The 19,427-nt window shown below is 51.0% G+C and overlaps 1 protein-coding gene across 21 annotated transcripts; it reads right to left on the bottom strand.

Moving 5' to 3' along the window:
* Positions 1-1,688: 1,688 nt before the first annotated feature.
* On the bottom strand, positions 1,689-14,774 carry ATXN2L (ataxin 2 like). 21 transcript variants are annotated; one of them, XM_037507332.2, is made up of 24 exons: positions 14,214-14,689; positions 12,658-12,688; positions 12,393-12,449; positions 12,228-12,299; positions 11,733-11,883; positions 11,215-11,339; positions 9,057-9,148; positions 8,599-8,799; positions 7,396-7,571; positions 7,135-7,245; positions 6,446-6,658; positions 6,288-6,359; positions 5,978-6,048; positions 5,493-5,788; positions 5,337-5,406; positions 4,870-5,013; positions 4,669-4,741; positions 4,380-4,570; positions 3,729-3,858; positions 3,521-3,642; positions 3,153-3,365; positions 2,751-2,994; positions 2,442-2,601; positions 2,144-2,173 (listed from the first exon to the last, which is right to left on the bottom strand). In XM_037507332.2, the coding sequence occupies exons 1-23, from the start codon at positions 14,507-14,509 to the stop codon at positions 2,447-2,449; spliced, it is 3,306 nt and encodes a 1,101-aa protein (XP_037363229.1). In that variant the 5' UTR covers positions 14,510-14,689; the 3' UTR covers positions 2,144-2,173; positions 2,442-2,446. The 21 variants fall into 21 exon arrangements, with proteins under 21 accessions (XP_037363240.1, XP_037363241.1, XP_037363244.1 ...); XM_037507331.2 differs by having other exon boundaries at positions 2,158-2,196; XM_037507343.2 differs by lacking the exon at positions 2,442-2,601 and having other exon boundaries at positions 1,689-2,196; positions 14,214-14,774.
* Positions 14,775-19,427: the final 4,653 nt, after the last annotated feature.

Raw genomic sequence — 19,427 nt, 5'->3', positions numbered from 1 at the left:
AGCGTAGGCTCAGCTCTGGTGCCAAACCCACTTCATTTCCTCGGAGTAGAGAGGTACGTGATAAAATTCTCTGCTTGGTGGGTGGCGACTGCTGGTATCGCCACTACCAGAGTGAGAAGCCGTGATACGATTTCAACATTTACTGAGATTTTTTTCAAAAGGCGGTTCATCAGTGCTGAGTAGTAAAACTTAGAGTGACCGGCCAGGATGCTGACCCTGAACACAGAAAGGTTAACACCTGGCAGGGATTAGTGGGCACCCATTCCACACTTGGATCCTGACAAGTACATTCAGGACAGCTCGGAGAGAGGAGGCCCTTGGACTCAAATTGAGAAACTCTGCAAACAGCAGCAGGCTAGAGGGAAGAACACAAGGATCTCACACACAGTGCTGTCCAACCAAAGAGCAGGCTGCTTCTACCCTTCCTCAGTGTCCGAGCAAGGCCAGAACTCCTGGCTGCATAAGGACTAAGTTTCCTTTTGATCTTGAAAGAGTAAGTTGTAAGCAACCTGCAATCCTCCCAATAAAGCGGTGAAAGCACAACTCAGCGACATCTGCAGTTCCATCTCATACCACAAATCTGGCCCTTCTGCACTTCAGACATCCCAGAAGGTGCTGCTACCATCATTACACCCCCACCAACCCCTACTGACATCCCCTAAAACAAGCTCTTTCCTTGGGACCCCAACCAACCTGTTCATTTTGAGCCCTCAGTTGGCTGGTACAGGCCTTTTTCTACTTACCTAACACCATTATTCCCCTCCACAACCCACGCCTACCAACTTCCGTTTCAGACCCACACACCTGAGAATTCTATCAACTATTTATTCTGTCCTGGTTCAGCAAGCTCTGGCTTGGGTTGGAGCTGAAACACCCTGGCCCACCGGTGAACGCTAGCACCGTCCTCACGATCCTATACAGATCAAATGTCTACTTGACAAGGAAACCAAACCAGGCCAGTTGGAATTCCAAGCTGCCTTGAGAAAAACGCCTCATCTGAAGCCTATTTCTACATCTCATTCTGGCTGTAACCCCTAGTTTTGCTCCTGCTTCCCTTCACCTCGCTCAACCCAGACCTCTTCCCCCACTAGCAGCTTCACCTTCATAGCTCCCATCCAGACCCAAGACATCACAGGTGTTCTTGTGTCCAGTGCCCAGACACCCAAGTGTTTTTTTTTTTTAAAGATTTATTTTATTTATTTATACAAGCACTGGGTACAGTCAGAAGCGCGGGAGGGTAAGAGAATTCACCAGAGCCAGAGCGGGGAGCAGAGCAGGCAGAAGGACCAAAGTACACTGCTGAGGGGAGCAGCGGGCGGCAGGAGAGGTCCGCGCGCCATGTGGGACCCTCCTCCGGTGGCCGGGGAGCAGCCGGGGATCGAACCTGCGCTGCAGAGGCTGCGGGCAGCTTCACAACCCAGCGCTCAACCCCTGCGCCACCGGGGAGGACCCCAAGTGTTTTTCATGTAAAGAAGATACAATTCCAGAGACACCTTAGAAATGAAAACTTCACCCATCAAGACGAGGCCTATTTTAGGCTGGAATGGTCACGGGCGTCCGGCTGACCGCTAAGATGTGGGAGCCCAAGGGCAGCCCCTGCAGACTGCACCGCTCCCCCAGGTCAAAGCCACATGAGACGTGACAGCTATGCCCCACCTCTACTCTCCAAAGAGGAAACTATAGGCAGGTTAAGTTAGTTTAAAATTTTATTTTTTTTAATTTTTTTTAATATTTTTATGTAATAAAAAGTAAAAGTCCTTGTCCAACCATCCTTAGGGGGCATCTGTCTGTCTCACGCAGATCACTCAAGTTAATGGGGAAGAAAGAACAGGGGGGCCCAAGTCTGAGGTTATAAATAATAGAAAATAAAAGATCTTCCGTTTCCAGCGGGGGATAGATGAGAGGATGGGAGGGCAAGATAGGGTGGGGACGGGCAAGGGCAGAGCAGGAACCCCCCGCCCCCGCTGGACCCTGGCCCTGCCCACTTTGAGGCCCTTCCCATTCAAGGTGCTTGGCAGGATCTCCCCAGCTCCCCCGGGGAAAGGGGGGTTGGGGGGGCTGGGACTGGTCCGAGCTGCTGGGGGAAGAGACATAGATCACTCTTCCCTCCACTCATGGAGGTCTCAGGTCGCGGCCAGGACAATCTTCAGTTCCCCGGGGGGTGGAAGGGGAGCTGCTGGGAGGGATGAGATTGAACTGGTTGGAGGGGAAAGAGAAGAGAGCAGGAGCATTAGAACCCAAGCAGCTGTCCCTTCATCCAATGCCGTCCAGTGTGGGGTGTGGGGGGAGTGTTTGGGTAGGAGCGGCCTCCTCAAGGTGTCTCATGGGGCTGTCAGAAGCACAGATCAATCGCTGTTTCCCAGTGAGCCAGTGCCCTTACTCGTGTGCCCAGCTCAGCCCCCCACACCCCAGCCTGGCCCTGTCTGCTGCGCTGACCTTACCTCGGCTAAGTCAGGAGACAGTCGGGGTCACTGAGAGCTGGGGAGGCAGTGGGGAGGGGGGCTGCTGGATCACAACTGAGCGAGGACGGAGGGAAGCAAAGGACAGAGCCAGGAGCAAGCCCCTGGCGGCGGCGACTGTGGCTTCTGCCCACCCTACATACTTCACAGACAGGTGCAGGTCGGCGGGCGCCCTGTGGGACAGCCCTGCCTCCAAGACCCCTCACTCCCCACCCAGAACCCGTGCATCCTGCCCCACCTGCAGCCCATCAGCTCTTCCATGCCAAATTCCCCCAGCTAACGAGAACTCACGAATCCTGTCATCGGCTCCTCCTGGAAATCCAGGCGCCTGGCCAGGCTGCTCACCTTGGGGGTGTCCGATGTAGGGGTAGGGTGAGGGTGTGGAAGCTGAGAGTGCAGGCACCCCACTCTGGGGCACCGCGCCTTGGGGGGGGCCCCCATGGCTCTGGGGTGGGTGCAGCAGCATCACCTGGGGCGGGTGGGGAGCCCCAGGGTGAGGGGGCGGGGCTGCTGTGATTCCAGTTTGGACATGGGCCTGCAGAGAACAAAAAGGAGCTGGGAGCACCACAGAAGTTGAGCTGAGCTCTGAGAACCCTAGTGCTGGGGTGTGGAAGACACCAGAGATCCTGGATGGGAAAGTCCCACAGCTTGGGTTCACAGGGCAACAGAGAAGTGAGTCCCTTGGGCTCTTACCTGGGTAACATGGGCCATGTTGGTGAAACCGTGGGGCAGCTGCTGATGGGCATGGATGGCATACACAGCGGCAGGTTGGGGAAAACTGCTCTGGGGGGACTGGGCAGAAGGTCCCGGTGGCAGAGAAGGCGGCGTGCCTGTCAGGGCCCCTGGGTGGTACAGATTCTGCTGTGGCTGTCCACTGCCCAGGTGTGGGGCCTGCCCCGCCTGGTGCTGTCAGGGGGAGGGGAAGGGTGAGTACCACCCACTCCTCTGGTACCCAGGCCCACCAACCCCAATCCTCCCCCACTGAGCAATGATCCCTAGTTCTATCCCTCTTCCAGCCACCTATATCCTGCCCCCGCTACTTGGATCCCCCAGGCAGGCACCTGGACAGGACTGGGGGCCGCATGCTGGGACTGCGGCTGGCTCCCAGTAGGCGTGGTGGCCGGCTGCGGCTGGTGGGCATGGAGCTGCGTGGCATGGTGTGGATAGGACTGGTGAACAGTGGCTACAGCAACGAAGAGGGAGAGGATCAGTGTCAAGCACAGGAGGAGCTGAGCACAGCCTGGAAGGGGCAGGCACAGCACAACTCACCATAAAGGGCTTGGGGGGTGGGCTGCTCTGCAGAAGGGTACTGAGGGGTGGACGACGACACAATGGCCTGGGGATGGCTCCCCGACGTCAGCATGCGTGGGTTGCTTTGAAGCATGGGGGCAAACACCGGCTGCAAGGAGGAGGAGATGGAGCAGTCAGCACTGAGTAGGACTTGGGAGACGATGCTGCCCAATGACCTATGCTCAGCACCACTCTGGTCTGGTCACAACTACCTTTAATATCTGCATGAACAAGTGACAGCTTCAATGCCACTTTGGATATAGTATCACACCTGGAGGACTTCTCATGCTATCAGAAAAGGTCACAGCATTTTCAGATAGAATGTATACGGGGTGTTTCTCTATGACAGATACATCCCCAATGCGGCAGGGGAAAGGTGGAGTAGCATTTGCAATAATCATACTAAGGAGATGCAATTTTACCTACACTCTTCAGACAAAACTAAGGCTCAAGTGTTCACCGCCTTGCCACAGGCTGTACCAGAGCCAGGATTCAAGCCTGAGCCTGCCACCACCACTCCAACCACTGCCTGCCTCTCATCCAGGCCAAGTCTAGGCGGTGGAGAAGACAACCACCGGCAGGTGCTCGTACGTACCACCCTCCGTCCCGTCCCTCCCGTGCCTCTGTCACCTGTGAGGGGTAGTGGGCCATGGGCTGCATCATGGCGGGCTGGCCTGGGAACTGCTGAGGGTTGTAGGGGATGTAGGAAGAATACGGTGTGGCAGCCACTAGAGGGGGGCCGGCAGCGGCGGCAGCGGCCTGCATCATTGGAGGGGCTGAGGCTGGCTGGTGTTGGTCCGAGCGCTGGGGGGGCAGGGAGCCTAGGGGTGGGGGAAAAATAGCGCAGAGCTCCAGCTCCGTTTTCCAGCAGGCACTCAGCAGTGCCCTCCCCCTCCACTGCACCCCCCCGTCTGCTCACCTTTGGCTCCCCGGTACTTGCCCTGCTGTCCAGGCACTGAGTTGGATACAGGATATGGATACATTTGAGGTGCCTAGAAATAACAGCACAGACAAGGCTGAATGGTTTGCTTACAAATGCCCCAAATAGGCGTGACCTGGTCCCTCAGGTCAGCCCAACCAAACTTCTTAGCCTGGGCACAACTCGGTTTCCCTCTCATACCTGAACAGCTGGTCCCATATGGATCTGAGGTATGTAGGAAATGTACTGGGGGCTATACAGCCCACTCTGGCCTGTCAGCACCGGGATGGAGGGAGTTGAATGAGTCCGGGGTCCTGGAGAAGTTGGGGTACTAGTGGACTTATTCTGTAAAGGACGAGAGAGGACACGTATAAAGTATTTTATGATTCCTGTATCCCACCTCCCACACCCATACCCACAATTCAGTGTCCTGTGTGCCAAACACATTCAATACTGTATCTTGATTAAACCTAAACCAAACACCAAGCCCTACAATAGATTTCTCAAATTACAGGTGAGAAAGCTGAACCAGAGGTGAAGTGGCTCGCTCAAGATTACAAGCTTTTAAGTACAGGGCTTCAGGCCAAATCCCCTTCCGTGGCTCTTTGACCCCACTGCCAAGTCCCCCTCACGAAAACCAAGTCGACATCCTCCCATCCCATTCTCACCACAGACAGCAAGGGCTTTGTGGGATTAAACTCCTTGGCATTGGGGTTCAAAGTTGACTTCTTCACTTGTCTAGGAGAGAAAAATAAAATAAATCCTCATGTTTTGCCATGTCTTTCACCTGTTCCAACATCCCCCCAGCTCCCCATCCTACTCACTCAGCAACGGGACCCTCATCCTTGTCATCTCCCTTAATGAGGCCCACTGGGGGGCTGCCAGTTTGGCTTGGGCAAGATGGTGAGGGCTGCTCTGGCCCCTCAGTGCCTCCTGCTGATGGCAGAGGTGGTTTGTCCTCCTTATCCGATACGGACTCCGTCTTGGAGGAGACTGGGGACCCCATGGGCTCTGAGGTCAAGAGACCATCAACCTCCTTCTCCTTCCCTTTGGCCTCCTCCTTTAAGATCCGGGGAGGAAAAGGATCCAGACTGGTATCAGGAGAGCTACTGGGTTGAAGCTGAAAGGAGAAAAACAAACAGTACTATGTGGTCCAGACCCCAGGCTCTGCTTCCTTCTTTCACCTCATTTGCACTCATCTCCTCTGTTCTAGTTCCGTGCTGCTTCCGTAAAACCCCATAGCCTCCTCCCACCCCCACAGCACCACCTATCCTGCTAACATCCGAGCCCATTCCCATGCTTTTCTTACCTTAAACTGGGCCCCAAACTTTCTCAGTTCTTCCAGTTGAAAGCGTTTCTGTTCATTCTGCAGGCCAGGGACTATGAGAAACAATAAGAAAAAGGAAATACACACTTTTTCTTCTCAAAGGCTGACTACGGTGCCAGTAGCCAAAAGGACCAAGAAACCAAGGGAAAGAAAGGAACTCCTAAAAATCCTGTAAGAAAAATTAAGATCAAAAGGCTAACAGGCATTCTATTTCCAAATTCCAGCAACTTTCTTAGCTGAAATGCTCTCCTAATCAGAGTAATAGACCTCTGCAGAAAAAAAGAAAACTCACCTTTCCCAGCTATCCGGGACAACTCCTGGGACTCCAGAGTTCTCCCAGGTTCCTTGGCCGGAAGTTCTTTTACTGAGCAAGAAGAGAGACACCTGAAGGTCCTTCTGTCCAGAACCATACTTCACTTTGTACACAGCCCTCAACTGTTGGGCTCTTACCATCTGTGGGGGCGAGTGAGATCTTTGGAGAAGCTGGGGAAATGGAGCCTACTCCAGGATCCACAACTGATGATGTCACAGGGATGGAAGCTGAAGAGGTTGGTACCGCTGAGCCGATGGGAGGCTCAGGACAGGAAGCTGAGATTGGGGCAGGGGCAGCAGACTTGGGAGAGCGTGGTGGGTACATCCGGCCCACTGGAAGAAAAGGGAAAGCTGTACGATGGTTACTGCTGGTCAATAAGCAATGAATATAGATGACTTATTAGAAAAATCAAGAGAAAACCGCCCACTTCCTTATGCAGTATTGCACACCTATACACACAGAAAGGCAGGGCAGGTAACAGTAACATAAGCAGGTAAAATGGTTTCATGGGCACCATGAAACCCTTGAGAGGTTAAAGGGAGCACTCATGGTGAATTCCACCTCCCTAAGCTATGCAACGCTGGCACAACTTTGTGTCTGTCAAGAGGAAACTGGAAATATTCTATTTCTCCTGCCAGATAACCTATACTGGGATTTCTACATGAGGAAAATGGAAAAATTCTTCTCTAAAAAGCATAAATTCAACTCCCCAAATCATGTCATATCTTAAAACAGTCTCCTAAATCAGTACTCCAACAAGTGGCATATTTATATCCCTTTACAAATTTCTTATCAATTTCTTCATATAACACTGCTGAAATCTTACCTGCAGGAGGAGGTGGAACAGAAGTTTCTCCAGAAGGCCTACCACTGGGTGAAGACAGAGTCTTAGCACCTCTCACAGGCCGCTGTGCCTTAGGGGACATGCGGGAAGGGCCTATTTTTTAAAAAAGATGGGGGAAAAAAAACAAGAGGCAGTTATAACATTACCACCACCAAAATGACTATCCTTCCAATAGTTTTAAACCTTTCAATTATCCTTCCCACTTCATTACCACCTCAAACAAAAGTTTGCTTCATCACTCACCTCCATTGATGCCACGTGTCTCAGAACCTGGGCCAGGGCTGCTGTTGTCAAGATGGTGAGGGCCACGAGGTGGCAAAGAGCTAAGGCCAGGTCGGCCACCCCGAGAACTACTGCAGCGAACTCCTCCCCGGGGACCTTCCCGAACTCGTTGGGGTAGAGGGATGTATTTTCCCTCCCTGGGGGCGGGGAAAGAGTTCAAAGAAGGTCAAATAACCAGACACGAAATTTACACATTTCAGCAATTAATTGTTCCTTTAAAAATCTACCTCCTGGGGCCTCCCCGGTGGCGCAGCGGTTGAGCGCTGGGCTGCAAAGCTGCCCACAGCCTCTGCGGCACCAGTTTGATCCCCGGCCGCCAGGTGAGGGTCCCACATGGCATGCAGACCTCTCCTGCCACCTGATGCTCCCCTCAGCAGTGTACTTCGGTCCTTCTGCCTGCTCTGGCTCTGGTGAATTCTCTCACCCTCCCGCGCTTCTGACTGTACCCAGCACTTATATAAATAAATAAATCTTAAAAAAAAAAAAATCTATCTCCTGGGGCTTCCCTGGTGGAGCAAGGAGTTAAGATGCAACATCTGAAGCTAGTCACAGCCACTGCAGCACAAGTTCAATCCCTGGCCAGGGAGGTGACCCACATGGCGCAGCAGACCTCTCCTGACTTACCCACTGTTCCCCTCAGCAGTGTATTTCAGTCAATCTGCCTGTTCTGCCCCCCACTCTGTCTCTGGTGACTCCTCTCACCCCCCACACCTCTGGCCTGTACCCCACTTCTTGAATGCATAAATAAATCTTAAAAAAAAAGGAACTACCTCCTGCCCAACACCCCATGCACACACACGCATGGTTCCAGCTTTCCACACTATCCCACTGGAAGATCTGTCCTACCTAAATGTTGCGTGCTTATAGTTAAACCTAACCTATCTTTCATAAAGAGAAAAAGAGTACACACAACATGCAGAAAATAAAAGACCAAGAATATTTTAAAAATCTGAAAAGAACTTTATAAATACCTAAGTTTAGGCCTTGTTACCTTGGGCAAATTACATAACTAGGCTTCAATCTCCTAAACCTAAGTTGTCAACAATTATGTATTAATGGCAATCTCATAGATTTACGAGGCTAAAACAAGAGATATAAAGCTCGTGGCCCAAGCCCTAGACCACACAATGAGCCCAAAATGATTGCGCTGCCCCCATCAGTCACCTGGATGCCAAGCTGGGGCTCTCCCGCCCAGAACCCTGGCGCTGGACCGCGCTGTGCTTCTCCTCCTCAGTGCGCCCGTCATCATTCTCCATGGCAATCCGCAGGCGGTACTGGGGGCTTGATTCAATCTCTCGAGCCAACTGGGCTGCACGCAGCTCCCGTTGACGAAACTCCTCTGAATTGTCTTTCTCTAAGGGCACCCTGAGAGGAGCAGCAGAACCACCGTCATGCCCGAAAATGAGAGGGAAAAGGAGAAACATGTCTATCAGTCCTATCACCATCTCAGAGATGTGGATGTTCAACCCCTTCAACAACTCAGCATATACTTAATGGGCAGGTCAGAAATGGGGTGAGGCCAACCTGGACACAGAAAACATGAACAAAGCTATAGTCCACCTAAAGACCTGCCTTCTGCTGCTCACCCCACACCTCAGGTTGCACCACACCTAGACACTCACGTATAAGACGAAAGACTGCTATCATAGGTGGTCTTTACACCGTAGTTCTCCTCATTGAACTTGAACATTTCATTGGGGTCCCATCCATTGGACTAGGGAGAAGGAGAATGTTTTAAAAACTCAGCAAGGAATGCAACAATGACCTATCATTCTCCACCAGGCTGAAAAATTTAAAAATCCCAACAAACCAAGAGCAGAAAAGTAGGAATATGGCTGATGGAAATACCAACTTATGAAAGCAATTACAGCGCATATTGGTAATAATTGGTAAAAGTGAAACCTTAAGACATCACAAATCCATTTCCAGGTTTATATCCTAAAGAAGTTTTGGCATATGTGCATGGGGATGCATGTTTTAAAAACTCAGTAAGGTGGGCCTCCCTGGTGGCACAAGGGGTTAAGGCGCAGCACTATGAAGCTACCCACAGCCACTGCAGCACAAGTTCAATCCCCAACCAGGGAGGTGACCCCACATGATGCAGCAGACCTCTCCTGCCTTGCCTGCCGCTTGCCTCAGCAGTGTATTTGAGTCAATATGCCTGTTCTGTTCCCCACTCTGTCTCTGGTGAATCCTCTTCACCCTCCGCACCTCTAGCCTGTATCCAGTTCTTTTTTTTTTTTTTTTTAATAGAGGCATGTTTATTTATTTATTTATTTGTTTGTTTGTTTGTTTTTGTTTATACATGCACTGGGTACAGTCAGAAGTGCGGGAGGGTGAGAGAATTCACCAGAGCCAGAGCGGGAAGCAGAGCAGGCAGAAGGACTGAAGTACACTGCTGAGGGGAGCAGCGGGCGGCAGGAGAGGTCTGCGCGCCATGTGGGACCCTCGCTGGTGGCCGGGGAGCAGCTGGGGATTGAACCGGCGCCGCCGAGGCCGCGGGCAGCTTCGCAACCCAGTGCTCAACCGCTGCGCCACCGGGGAGGCCCTGTATCCAGTTCTTGTTTGCATAAATAAATAAATCTTTGGAAAAAACCCAAACTCAATAAGGTGGGCTTCCCTGGTGGCACACCAGCCCCTGTGGAGCTTTAAACCCGGCCACTGCGGCATGAGTTCGATCCCCGGCCAGCCAGGGAACTGACCCACATGGCACAGCAGACCTCTCCTCTCTTGCCCCCGCTCCCCTCAGCAATATATTTCAGTAGATCTGCCTGTTCTGCTCCCCACTCTATCTCTGGTGAATCTTCTCACCTCCCCCACACCTCTGGCCTACACCCCAGTTTTTGTATGCACAAATAAATAGATCTTAAAAAAAAAAAAAAAAAAACTCAATAAAGCACATTTTCAATAGCAAAATAATGGCATGGCAACAAAACAATCACAAAGGGAAAATTTTGTGAGTATATGATTAAGATAGTATACAGTAATTAAAAGCAACAAATTAGATCTATGTACCAATGTGGAAAAGCCAAAAACAGGCAGGAATAGTGTATTTCTGTGTAAGTCACACATAGCGAAATGATGACACACTTGCTCATAAAGCATTTTGAATGCATCTAAGTAGTTGCTTTGAAAAAGGAAAAGGGCCTACAAAATAATCAATGTCATCTATAATATGTTAAACTGACAACAAAAAATACTTCAAACAATTGTTGTCATCACACATGATGAGAACAGGTATTTTTGTTATTTTCTGTGCCTTTCAATTTGAAAATTCACTGCCATCAATTCACTAACCAGTCTGGCTATCTTAACATTATGACTGTGTTGCTTTGATTACTGTAGCTTTAAAATACTTGAAATTATCTAGTTGTTGCCCTCTACAGTTTTGGTTTTTTTTTTTTTTTTTTGAGATTTATTTATTTATGCATACAAGAGCTAGGGTACAGGCCAGAGGTGGGGGTGTGTGGGTGTGTGTGAGAAGATTCACCAGAGACAGAGTAGGGAAGAGAACAGGCAGACTGACTGAAATACACTGCTGAGGGGAGCAACGGGCGAGTTAGAAGAGATCTGCTGCACCATGTGGGTTGCTCCCTGGCCGGGGATCGAACTCATGCTGCAGTGGTTGCCAACAGCTTCATAGGTTGTGTCTTAACCCCTTGCGCCACCAGGGAGGCCCGCAAAGCAAATCTTGGCTCCAAAAACGATGTCACTGTCTACACCCACACTCTGGAAGCAGAGCTGCCCAGTTCTTGAAGTTCTGGGGGAAGAAAACTGTACCATGTCAGACTCCAGGTCGTAGTCATCACTGTTGCTGTCACCGCCCTCCCAGCGCTGGAGCACCTTCTCTTTGTGCTCACCATTCACCTTCGAGTTCATGGCAATGGCTGAATCAGTGAACTTGTCTGCGGGGGAAGAGTTGAAGATCAGGAGTCAGGTGATTATTTCACAGCCTTCTTTCCAGCACCCACCACCCCCAAATGGCTCAGTAGCAAAAAAAAGTTTATTATAGGAGCTTGTATGTGTGACATAGTTGGGGGTTAAGAGATAACAATATGAAGAGCTTCATCTTAATAGCTTAACAGGAGCAAGGAGTTTAAAATACAGCAAAGCAATTACAAAGAACCACCACACAGGTTGGAACTCATCCATTCCACAATATTTTAAGACATTAAGACCTATTCCAGAAAAAAATCCAATCATCTGTCAGAAAAAAAGAGGAGGGGAATCCAAATCATGTAGCTGCTCTCTGCCCTCTATTCACAAAGTGACTCTGACCTAACAGCCTGGCACAATACCTTTAGTAGCATAATTGAAGTCAACATTTCGGAAGTGAACAAGCATGACATCATTTGGCTTAAACACCATGGTGTCCACAATGTCTTCCCGACGAGGGCCACCTGCTGGCTCAGAAGCTTTCCGGTGCACAGCATCTACTGCTAGTTCAAACTACAAACACCCCATTTCAGTATCAAGAAATGTCAAGGCAAAAATATAACTACACTTTTCCCAGCACCACATTCTCATGTGCAGAATTTTCTCAACATGAGCCACAGGAATCAACGAAAGTTCCAAACTTCAAAACTTAGTTTTGAAGCACTTTAACATTAAAGTGCCCTCAAATTTGAGACCCACATCTTTTATTGATTGAAGCACTACTGCCGCATACACCTACAGTAACGAGTGGGAGTCACAATGTTGTACAACATTACTCCGTTCACATCTTTAGTGAGTCTGTTTCATTCTCCTCCTTCCTTGCAAATCCAAAAATCAGCTAATTTGAGTACACTGACCTTTGAGCTTAGAGTCTTGAAGATACCTTCATAGGTGGTGCCATTCTTCACCTTTACATCACAAGTGGAGCCCTAAGAATGGGGGGGGGGGGGAGAAGAAGAGTGATTCCAGCAAACTGATGCATTACATTTCCCCAAACACTGACCGAGGGATTACCCACTTACCACAACAGCTGTAAGGAAATGCAGCATTCTGGAATTGTTATAGACACCTTCAAATACCTGCCAGTAACACAGACAAAGAAACCAAGTGCAGATCAGCATCTCACCTTCCTTCTAAATGCCCCAAACCCACTCACACCCATCTTGTATATGCTGTGTCCCCATCTTCTGCGTCCATCTGATCATTTCTGCTCCTAATTTCCCCCTATATTCTCATATCTACACCTTTCAGGTTTCTGCATAGTAGAGAGGAAAAGAAGGCACTCACCGGTGGGGGTCCCTTTCCTGTGCTTTGTCCCCTATAAAAAGGAAACAAATTAGTTCAATCTGTTCAATCTTGCACACAATTAGTTTCAAAGGACTTGTATCCTAGAATCACATACCAAGTAAAGATGCTGATACAGGCTACAAACCAATTAAAAAACAAGGTTTTCAAATCCTCACCTTATAGAGGAAGGAATAGGCATTAAAAGGCAGTAAACACGTTTCCTCCAAATGCCAACAGAATACACTTCAATCAACAGTTGTCAACTGTTTTAAGAACCAATTCAACACAACATTTTCACGATGGGCCAGGGATGCATGCTTTTACCCGACCCAATTATGCAGTATTCTGTACCCAACAGCACACCCCTGATGTAAAGGCGGCCCCTCACTGAATGCAGGTTTGGCACCCCGTAGTTCAGGGTCATTACCTCCCAAACAGAAAGGGCATAATCATTTTCAGCAGCCTTATGCCCCAAATCCTGGAAAGAGGGCACTCCCTCTGAACCCACCCTTCTCGACCCCATTACTCATTAGGCCTGCTACCCACAAGGAGGGCACAGGGACGTGTCGGTGCCACCAACCGCCCGGTAACCCTGCTTTTCACCGGCTGATGTAACCGGCGGTTGAGGAGGGCGATGAGGGGGCCGTTGGCGGGGCTGGGGGACAGCGCAGCCGCAAAAGCCATCCGCCGGGAGGCCTCGCCCGCTCTGCGCCTGCGCACTAAGACCCACGGGCCTCTTCAAAATCCCCCCCCCCCCCGCGACCAGAACCCACTGCGCCTGCGTCTACCCTCGCTCAGAAGCAGCCGAGCGGGCGTCCGCCGCTCTTCCCCAAACACCGGGCGAGCCCTCCACGCACGCCCCAGGCCCCTGCCCTCAATGTTACCCGAGGCTCGCGAATGCCCGGGTCACAAGACAGAGCATCCGCGCGCACGTACGGGAAGAGCGCGCGCGCACTGGAGGTTCCCGGCCCGCAGTCCTCCCAGGTCCCTCCTTCCGTCCCCCCGCCCGCCCCGCTCCCCTCCTACTGGCCAGACCGCGAAGGGGGAGGCAGCAGCCCGCTCCCAAGTCCCTCCCTCCCCATTGGCCCAACTGTGGGCCGCGCGCCCCCCTCCATTGGCTACGGCCGGGGACCCCTTCCTGCAGCTGACTCCCCATTGGCTGAAGCCGGGGACCGCGAGACCCTTCGTGGTAATGGAGCCGGGGACCCCCATCACCTCTTCACCCCCCCCCCCATTCCTCCTTCCGACGGCGCTGGCGGGATGCACCCCGCCTGTCCGCGAAGCCCGGGCCCCGAGCCCAGACTAGGCGCCCATGAGCCGAGGGCAGCCCCCAAATGCCCCGGTGCCACCCAGGAGCCCTTTCCTTCTGTCAGGACCTGTTAGAACCTGAGGGGTCCCACCCCCAGCTTCGCCGGGTGTTCCCACTCTCCCCGCCGCCCTCAAAGGTGGCCGGGCCAGGGGCCCGCCTCGCGCGGCGTGCGCTTATCCCGGCCCCGGGCCGGAACCGCGGAGCGACGCCTCCCGCAGCCCGGGCTCCGGCCCCCGCCCTTCCTCACCTGGCGCTGCCGATGGCCGCTGCCCCCGGCCTCTCCTGGTGTTGCGGCGGCGGCGGCTGCGGCGCCAAGATGCCCTCGGCTCCCCGGCGGAGCCCGCTCCCGGCCGCGGCTGCAGGCCCCAGGCAGGGGGAAGCGGCCACGGGCGGCCCTGGGGGAGCCGAGGCGGCGGCCAGGGGCCCCGGGAGGCCGCCGTTGGGAGGGCTGGTGCCCCCGGGGGGCCGGCGGGCCACGGCCTGTTGCGCGGGGGGCGGCTGCTGGGGCTGGGAGGTCTGTTGTGGCGGCTGAGGCTTCAACATGATGGCAGCGTCCGGAAGGGGAATTCGGGGGAAGGGTGGGAGCGAGGAGGCAGGGGCTAGGCCCCCGCCGGAGAGCGCGGGAAGCGAGGGGGATTGGGAAGCTGGGGACCCGCCGTTGGCGGGCGGGGGGAAGCCCCGCGGTGTCGGGGGTGGATCGAGAAGACCGCGGCGCGAGGAAGCGCCGCGAGGCGGAAGGGGAGGGGGGTCTCGCGGGCCGGAGGAAAGCGAGAGGGCGCGAGCCGGCCTGGCGCGCGTGCGCGTCGCCGGGAAAGGGGAGGGGGAGGAGCGCGCGGGCGGGAGCGCCCGAAGGGGGAGGGGCAGGGCGGAGGGAGCGGCGGCGCGAGGGGTCCGCGCGCGCCGGGGCGGTTGGCTCCGGGCGGGAGAGGAGAGGAAGGAAAGGTGACCCTCGCGCCCTGGCCTTTAGGGTGGGGAGGGAGAAGCGCGGGCGCTCACGCACGCCAAGGATTTAGGGTCTCTAAAGCTCAAACAGCCTTAGAAGCCGGCGGCCGCTGTCGCTTCACAATGAGCGTGTGAAGCGCTGGGGGAGGAGCCCGAGCAGCAGAGAGGAAGGAAGGGCCGGCCGCCCCGCCCACGCCGCCGGCGCTGCGCTGGGATACCTCCGCGGCGGTGTGAGATGTCACGACGTTGCGTGCAGTTCTTCCGCCGCTCAGGGGCCCAGAGGCGGAGTCTAAATGCAAAAAAAATCCCGGGACGAGACTAACCAAGCGGCTGCCCCTCAGAGGCGGGTGGTAGGTTTTGGGGGTAGTGAGTCTCCACCTTGTCTGCTTCAAATAAAAGACTGATGGGCATTAAAGTTATCCGTTTGAGAATGTTGATCTTTGCGGATAAAGGTATGCCTAGTCCTAAATTATTTTAATTTTCAATGTATTTAAACCGAAATGGGTTTTCACTGCCGTTGAATGAGCCTTTGAACTGTGGTAACAGAGACTGAGGCCCAGAGTTCCTACGGTCTAGTTCAAAACCCTTCATCCAACTCTGCAGATGAAGGCAACTTTCAGTCCTGCAAAATAGTTGGACACTAGGACATCAGGTTAAATGCTTTGGATACAGCCCTACTAAACCACAGGCCCGCAGGAGTTCATGCTAGTGGTAGATTAGGACATTTTAGATGAGCTCCATTAGGTGAATTCAGCACAGGGAGACAGAAGTGGATCTAATCCTGCGCTGGGTAACATGTGAAATGATAAGAGGGTAAGAAGATGGGTTTCTAGGCAGGGAAACAGGATGTGCAATCTAAGAAAACTTCAAAGCAGGGCCGAGGAACTTAATATTCAAGAGGAAGGAGATTAAGCAATGAGATTGGGAAGGTAGGTGACCTGAGACCAGATTTTAAAAGGGACTTGGACATTCTCCTCGAAGCAGTGGGGGGCCTTTTGCAGACCGTCAAGAAATCAGATTTGCATTCTAAAGGATTGCCCTTTGCAATGTGGAGAATGAAGACCCAGTGATGGGTCTGTAGTCTTAGTCCCAACAAATCTCTCAATATCTCAAACTCTGCACTCGAGGTATTGGCATAGGAACTCTTTCCAAGCCCTCCCTGCCAAACGTGTACCACCTAACTAAAAGTCTGTAGCTAAATACCACCCTCTGGGAAGTATTTCTTCACCCCTGCCTGGCACCTAGCTTCAAGTGCACTAGGTTCTCTTCCTGTGTGATTGCCCAGCAACTGCCCCCACTTTGTTTCTAACAGCTGCTTTAATTCTGTCTTCCTGCCAGTATCTGCTCCCTAGGGAGGGGAATCTTGTCTCTTACTCATCACTCTCTCTGCAGTATTTAGCACTGCACAGGAAGCCAATGAAATACTTTGGGAGGTGAATGGATCCAAGGGGTACCTTAAAGACCATGACTCCTGGATGTCATGGTCTGAATTTCCTGGCATTACCTGTACCGCCGGATGCCGTGCCATCTCTCCAGCCTCATGGACATTCCTGTCCCCTGACATCCACGTCCTCCTCTTACGTTCAACTTCTGAGTTTTCACCCCATTAAAATCCATTTCCACAAGGTGACTTGTCCTCAATCAGCTTTGCCTTTGTGCATGCCGTTCCTTACCTGCTTTCTCATGCTCCAAGTCAGCTGTCAGCCCTTCCAAACATCATAGTATGAACTCCCTCCCAGAGCAGTGAGCTGGTGTTTATAGGGTTGTCCTTTCCAGTAGAGTCGTAGGTCATAAAAGGCAGTGACTAGGGCTGTATTTTACTCATTTCCCTATCCTGCATGTCCACCTCAGTGGCTGGTGCACAGTCACTCAGTAAATTGGTAAACAGAATGTTGTCTTATATGCAATTTAGAAATTACATCACTGTGATTTGATATGGAGTGATTTCCAGGGTACATTGCTAAGTGAAGAAAGCAAAGTTCAAATGTTTATATGTAAACTATACCTCTTGTGCAAGAGGAAATAAGAAAACAAATACATCTGCAAATTTCTAAGAAAAACACAAGAATAAACCAAAAATTAATAAAATTGGTTATCAATGAAAGATAAGGGGAGGGTCTTCCTGGTGGCGCAAGTGGTTGAGTGCAGCACTGTGAAGCTGTCTGAAGCCTCTGCAGCACAGGTTCAATCCTGGCCAGGGAGATACCCTCATGGCACGGCAGACCTCTCCTGTCTCACCCACTGCTCCCCTCAGCAGTGTATTTCAGTCAGTCTGCCTGTTCTGTTCCCCACTCTGTCTCTGGTGAATCCTCTCACCCTCTGGCACATCTGGTCTGTACCCCGGTTCTTGTATAAATAAATAAATCTTTAAAAAAAAAAAGAAAGAAAGATAAGGGGAAATGAGGATTCTTTGGTTGCTGGGTAACATTCTTTTTGTTGACAGCAACAACTCAGATTGGGGAAAGGGAGACACTTCTTTGAGTAGTCCCTTTTTCATAAAGTTTTGATCATGTTAATTGTTCTCCTATTCAAAAAGTGAATGATCAAGCAAATTAACAGTTAGTGAATTGAGATAAATACTGAAGTTCTTGGTAATCTTTCAACTTCCCTTTCAAACACATCTTTGAAATTGTTTTCAAAATAAGGAATTTGCACATAAATACATATTTATAATTTATAAGTATTATAATTTTGATAAGTACATTTATAATATACTTATAAATAAGGGGTCTCCCTGGTGGTGCAAGGAGTTAAGTCTCAGCACTTAAAAAAAAATAAATAAGTAAAAATTGATACCTCTAAAGTTAGGGAGTGTAACTCATCTAATTATGTATATCGAACATCCACAAACCCATGATAAAACTGTGAGCACTTTGTGGCTCTCAGAAGTACCCCTAGGCATAGCCTAGTGTTCACTGCATTTTACCAAAGTGTAGCTAAGGAGAAGGAATACCAGAGAGAGGCTCACTGATACTGGGGCCACATTGATACAAATAACGAGGCCGTACACCTCACTTAAGACATGACCTCTTCCAGGGATAGTGTCTGGAAGCATGCAGAATGGCCTGACTCTGACATCCCTTACTTCAGCCTCCAACAGCACTGTCCCAAGCCCTGTAATAAAATCATTTACATTTATACCAAGAAGGTTGGGAGAGCACCAAATCCACAGGTGGCCAGTGCCCAGGCCAATCTCAAGGTGTTGCGAGACCTGAAGTTCTTTTTTTTTTTAAGATTTATTTATTTATGCACACAAGAACTGGGGTACAGGCCAGAGGTGTGGGAGGTGAGAGGATTCACCAGGGACAGAGTGGGAAACAGAACAGGAGACTGACTGAAATATACTGCTGATGGGAGCAGTGGGCAAGACAGGAGAGGTCTGCTCCGCCATGTGAGTCACCTCCCTGGCCTGGGATCAAATTCATTCTGCAGTAGCTGTGGATAGCTTCACAGTGCTGATGCTTAACCCCTTGTGCCACCAGGGAGGCCCTGAGACCTGAAGTTCTTATAAGCTTGTCTGGGACAAAAACCAATGTGAAGGCCTGAGGTTGTTCCACAAGTGCTAATGTGTCCCACACCCAATCAAGTACCCTTTTCTTAACAAGGAGCAGAAATCATTGGGGAAGTGTTGAAAGCACAAGCATAGACTCAGGAAGCTAAATGAAAAACGAAACTTTTATGAGTAATAAAAAAAGTCCAAAGAATGGCCGGTACCACAAGATGAGACATTCACCATGTCAACTACTCCCCAACACACATCCTGTGGGGATAATTTTCCTTCTTAAAGGCCTGAACCCTTCCCAAGAGGCACCATCTGGTAGCAGAAAGAACAGAGTATGTCCCGGGAGGGAATTCTAGCTCGCCTTTGTTTCTTACCTACTAGGGGAAGTGATTGGGCCTCTGGGGCTCCAGTCTCAATGTGCAAAGGGAAGAACTGGATTGGAGGAACTGGATTGGAGGAGAGACGCCAAGCTCTGGCCTGCAGGAGACAGAGTGTGAACCAAGCAGGCATGGGGCAAACTGGAGAGCGTGCCTTGTCCCATGAGGTGTCTGTCTCACCTCCAACAAACTTCTGCCAGGTAGGGATGTGTCCCAGGGCTAGCACAGATCTCAATTTTTTTTAAAAAATAGGCATGAAGTTTGGGTTTTTTTGTTGAAATCTCCCATTTTTTCCTCCCCCCTCTGGAGATAATCTGTGTGTCAAGTACAAGTCCATAAGTCACCAGTGACTATCCACTGGGTTGAATTAATTCCAATATCTGCCATTCTCCTTAACCAGTTAGAGTATAAGCCTATAATCAATGTCTTTCCAGTATCTTCTGCCTGTGTTTCTTTCTACTGTTGACAAAAAATATCTTTGACATCAAAATATGGTAGGAGGACCTGCTTTAGGCTTCATCAAGGAAAGTAGGCATACCCTCACCGTGCTTTGCAGCCATTTTGTGAATATGTTTCTTTTATGACATCTTTTCTTTCCTTTCTAGAAGAAGATCTTGCCATTCTCGTTTTTGTTAACTAC

Source organism: Talpa occidentalis, unplaced genomic scaffold, assembly GCF_014898055.3.
Source record: "Talpa occidentalis isolate TD23 unplaced genomic scaffold, MPIMG_talOcc4v2.1 talOcc4.12, whole genome shotgun sequence".
NCBI classification, from domain to species: Eukaryota; Metazoa; Chordata; class Mammalia; order Eulipotyphla; family Talpidae; genus Talpa; species Talpa occidentalis.
The sequence above is the reverse complement of the archived record's forward strand: the minus strand, read 5'-3'. Positions and strand labels throughout refer to the sequence as shown.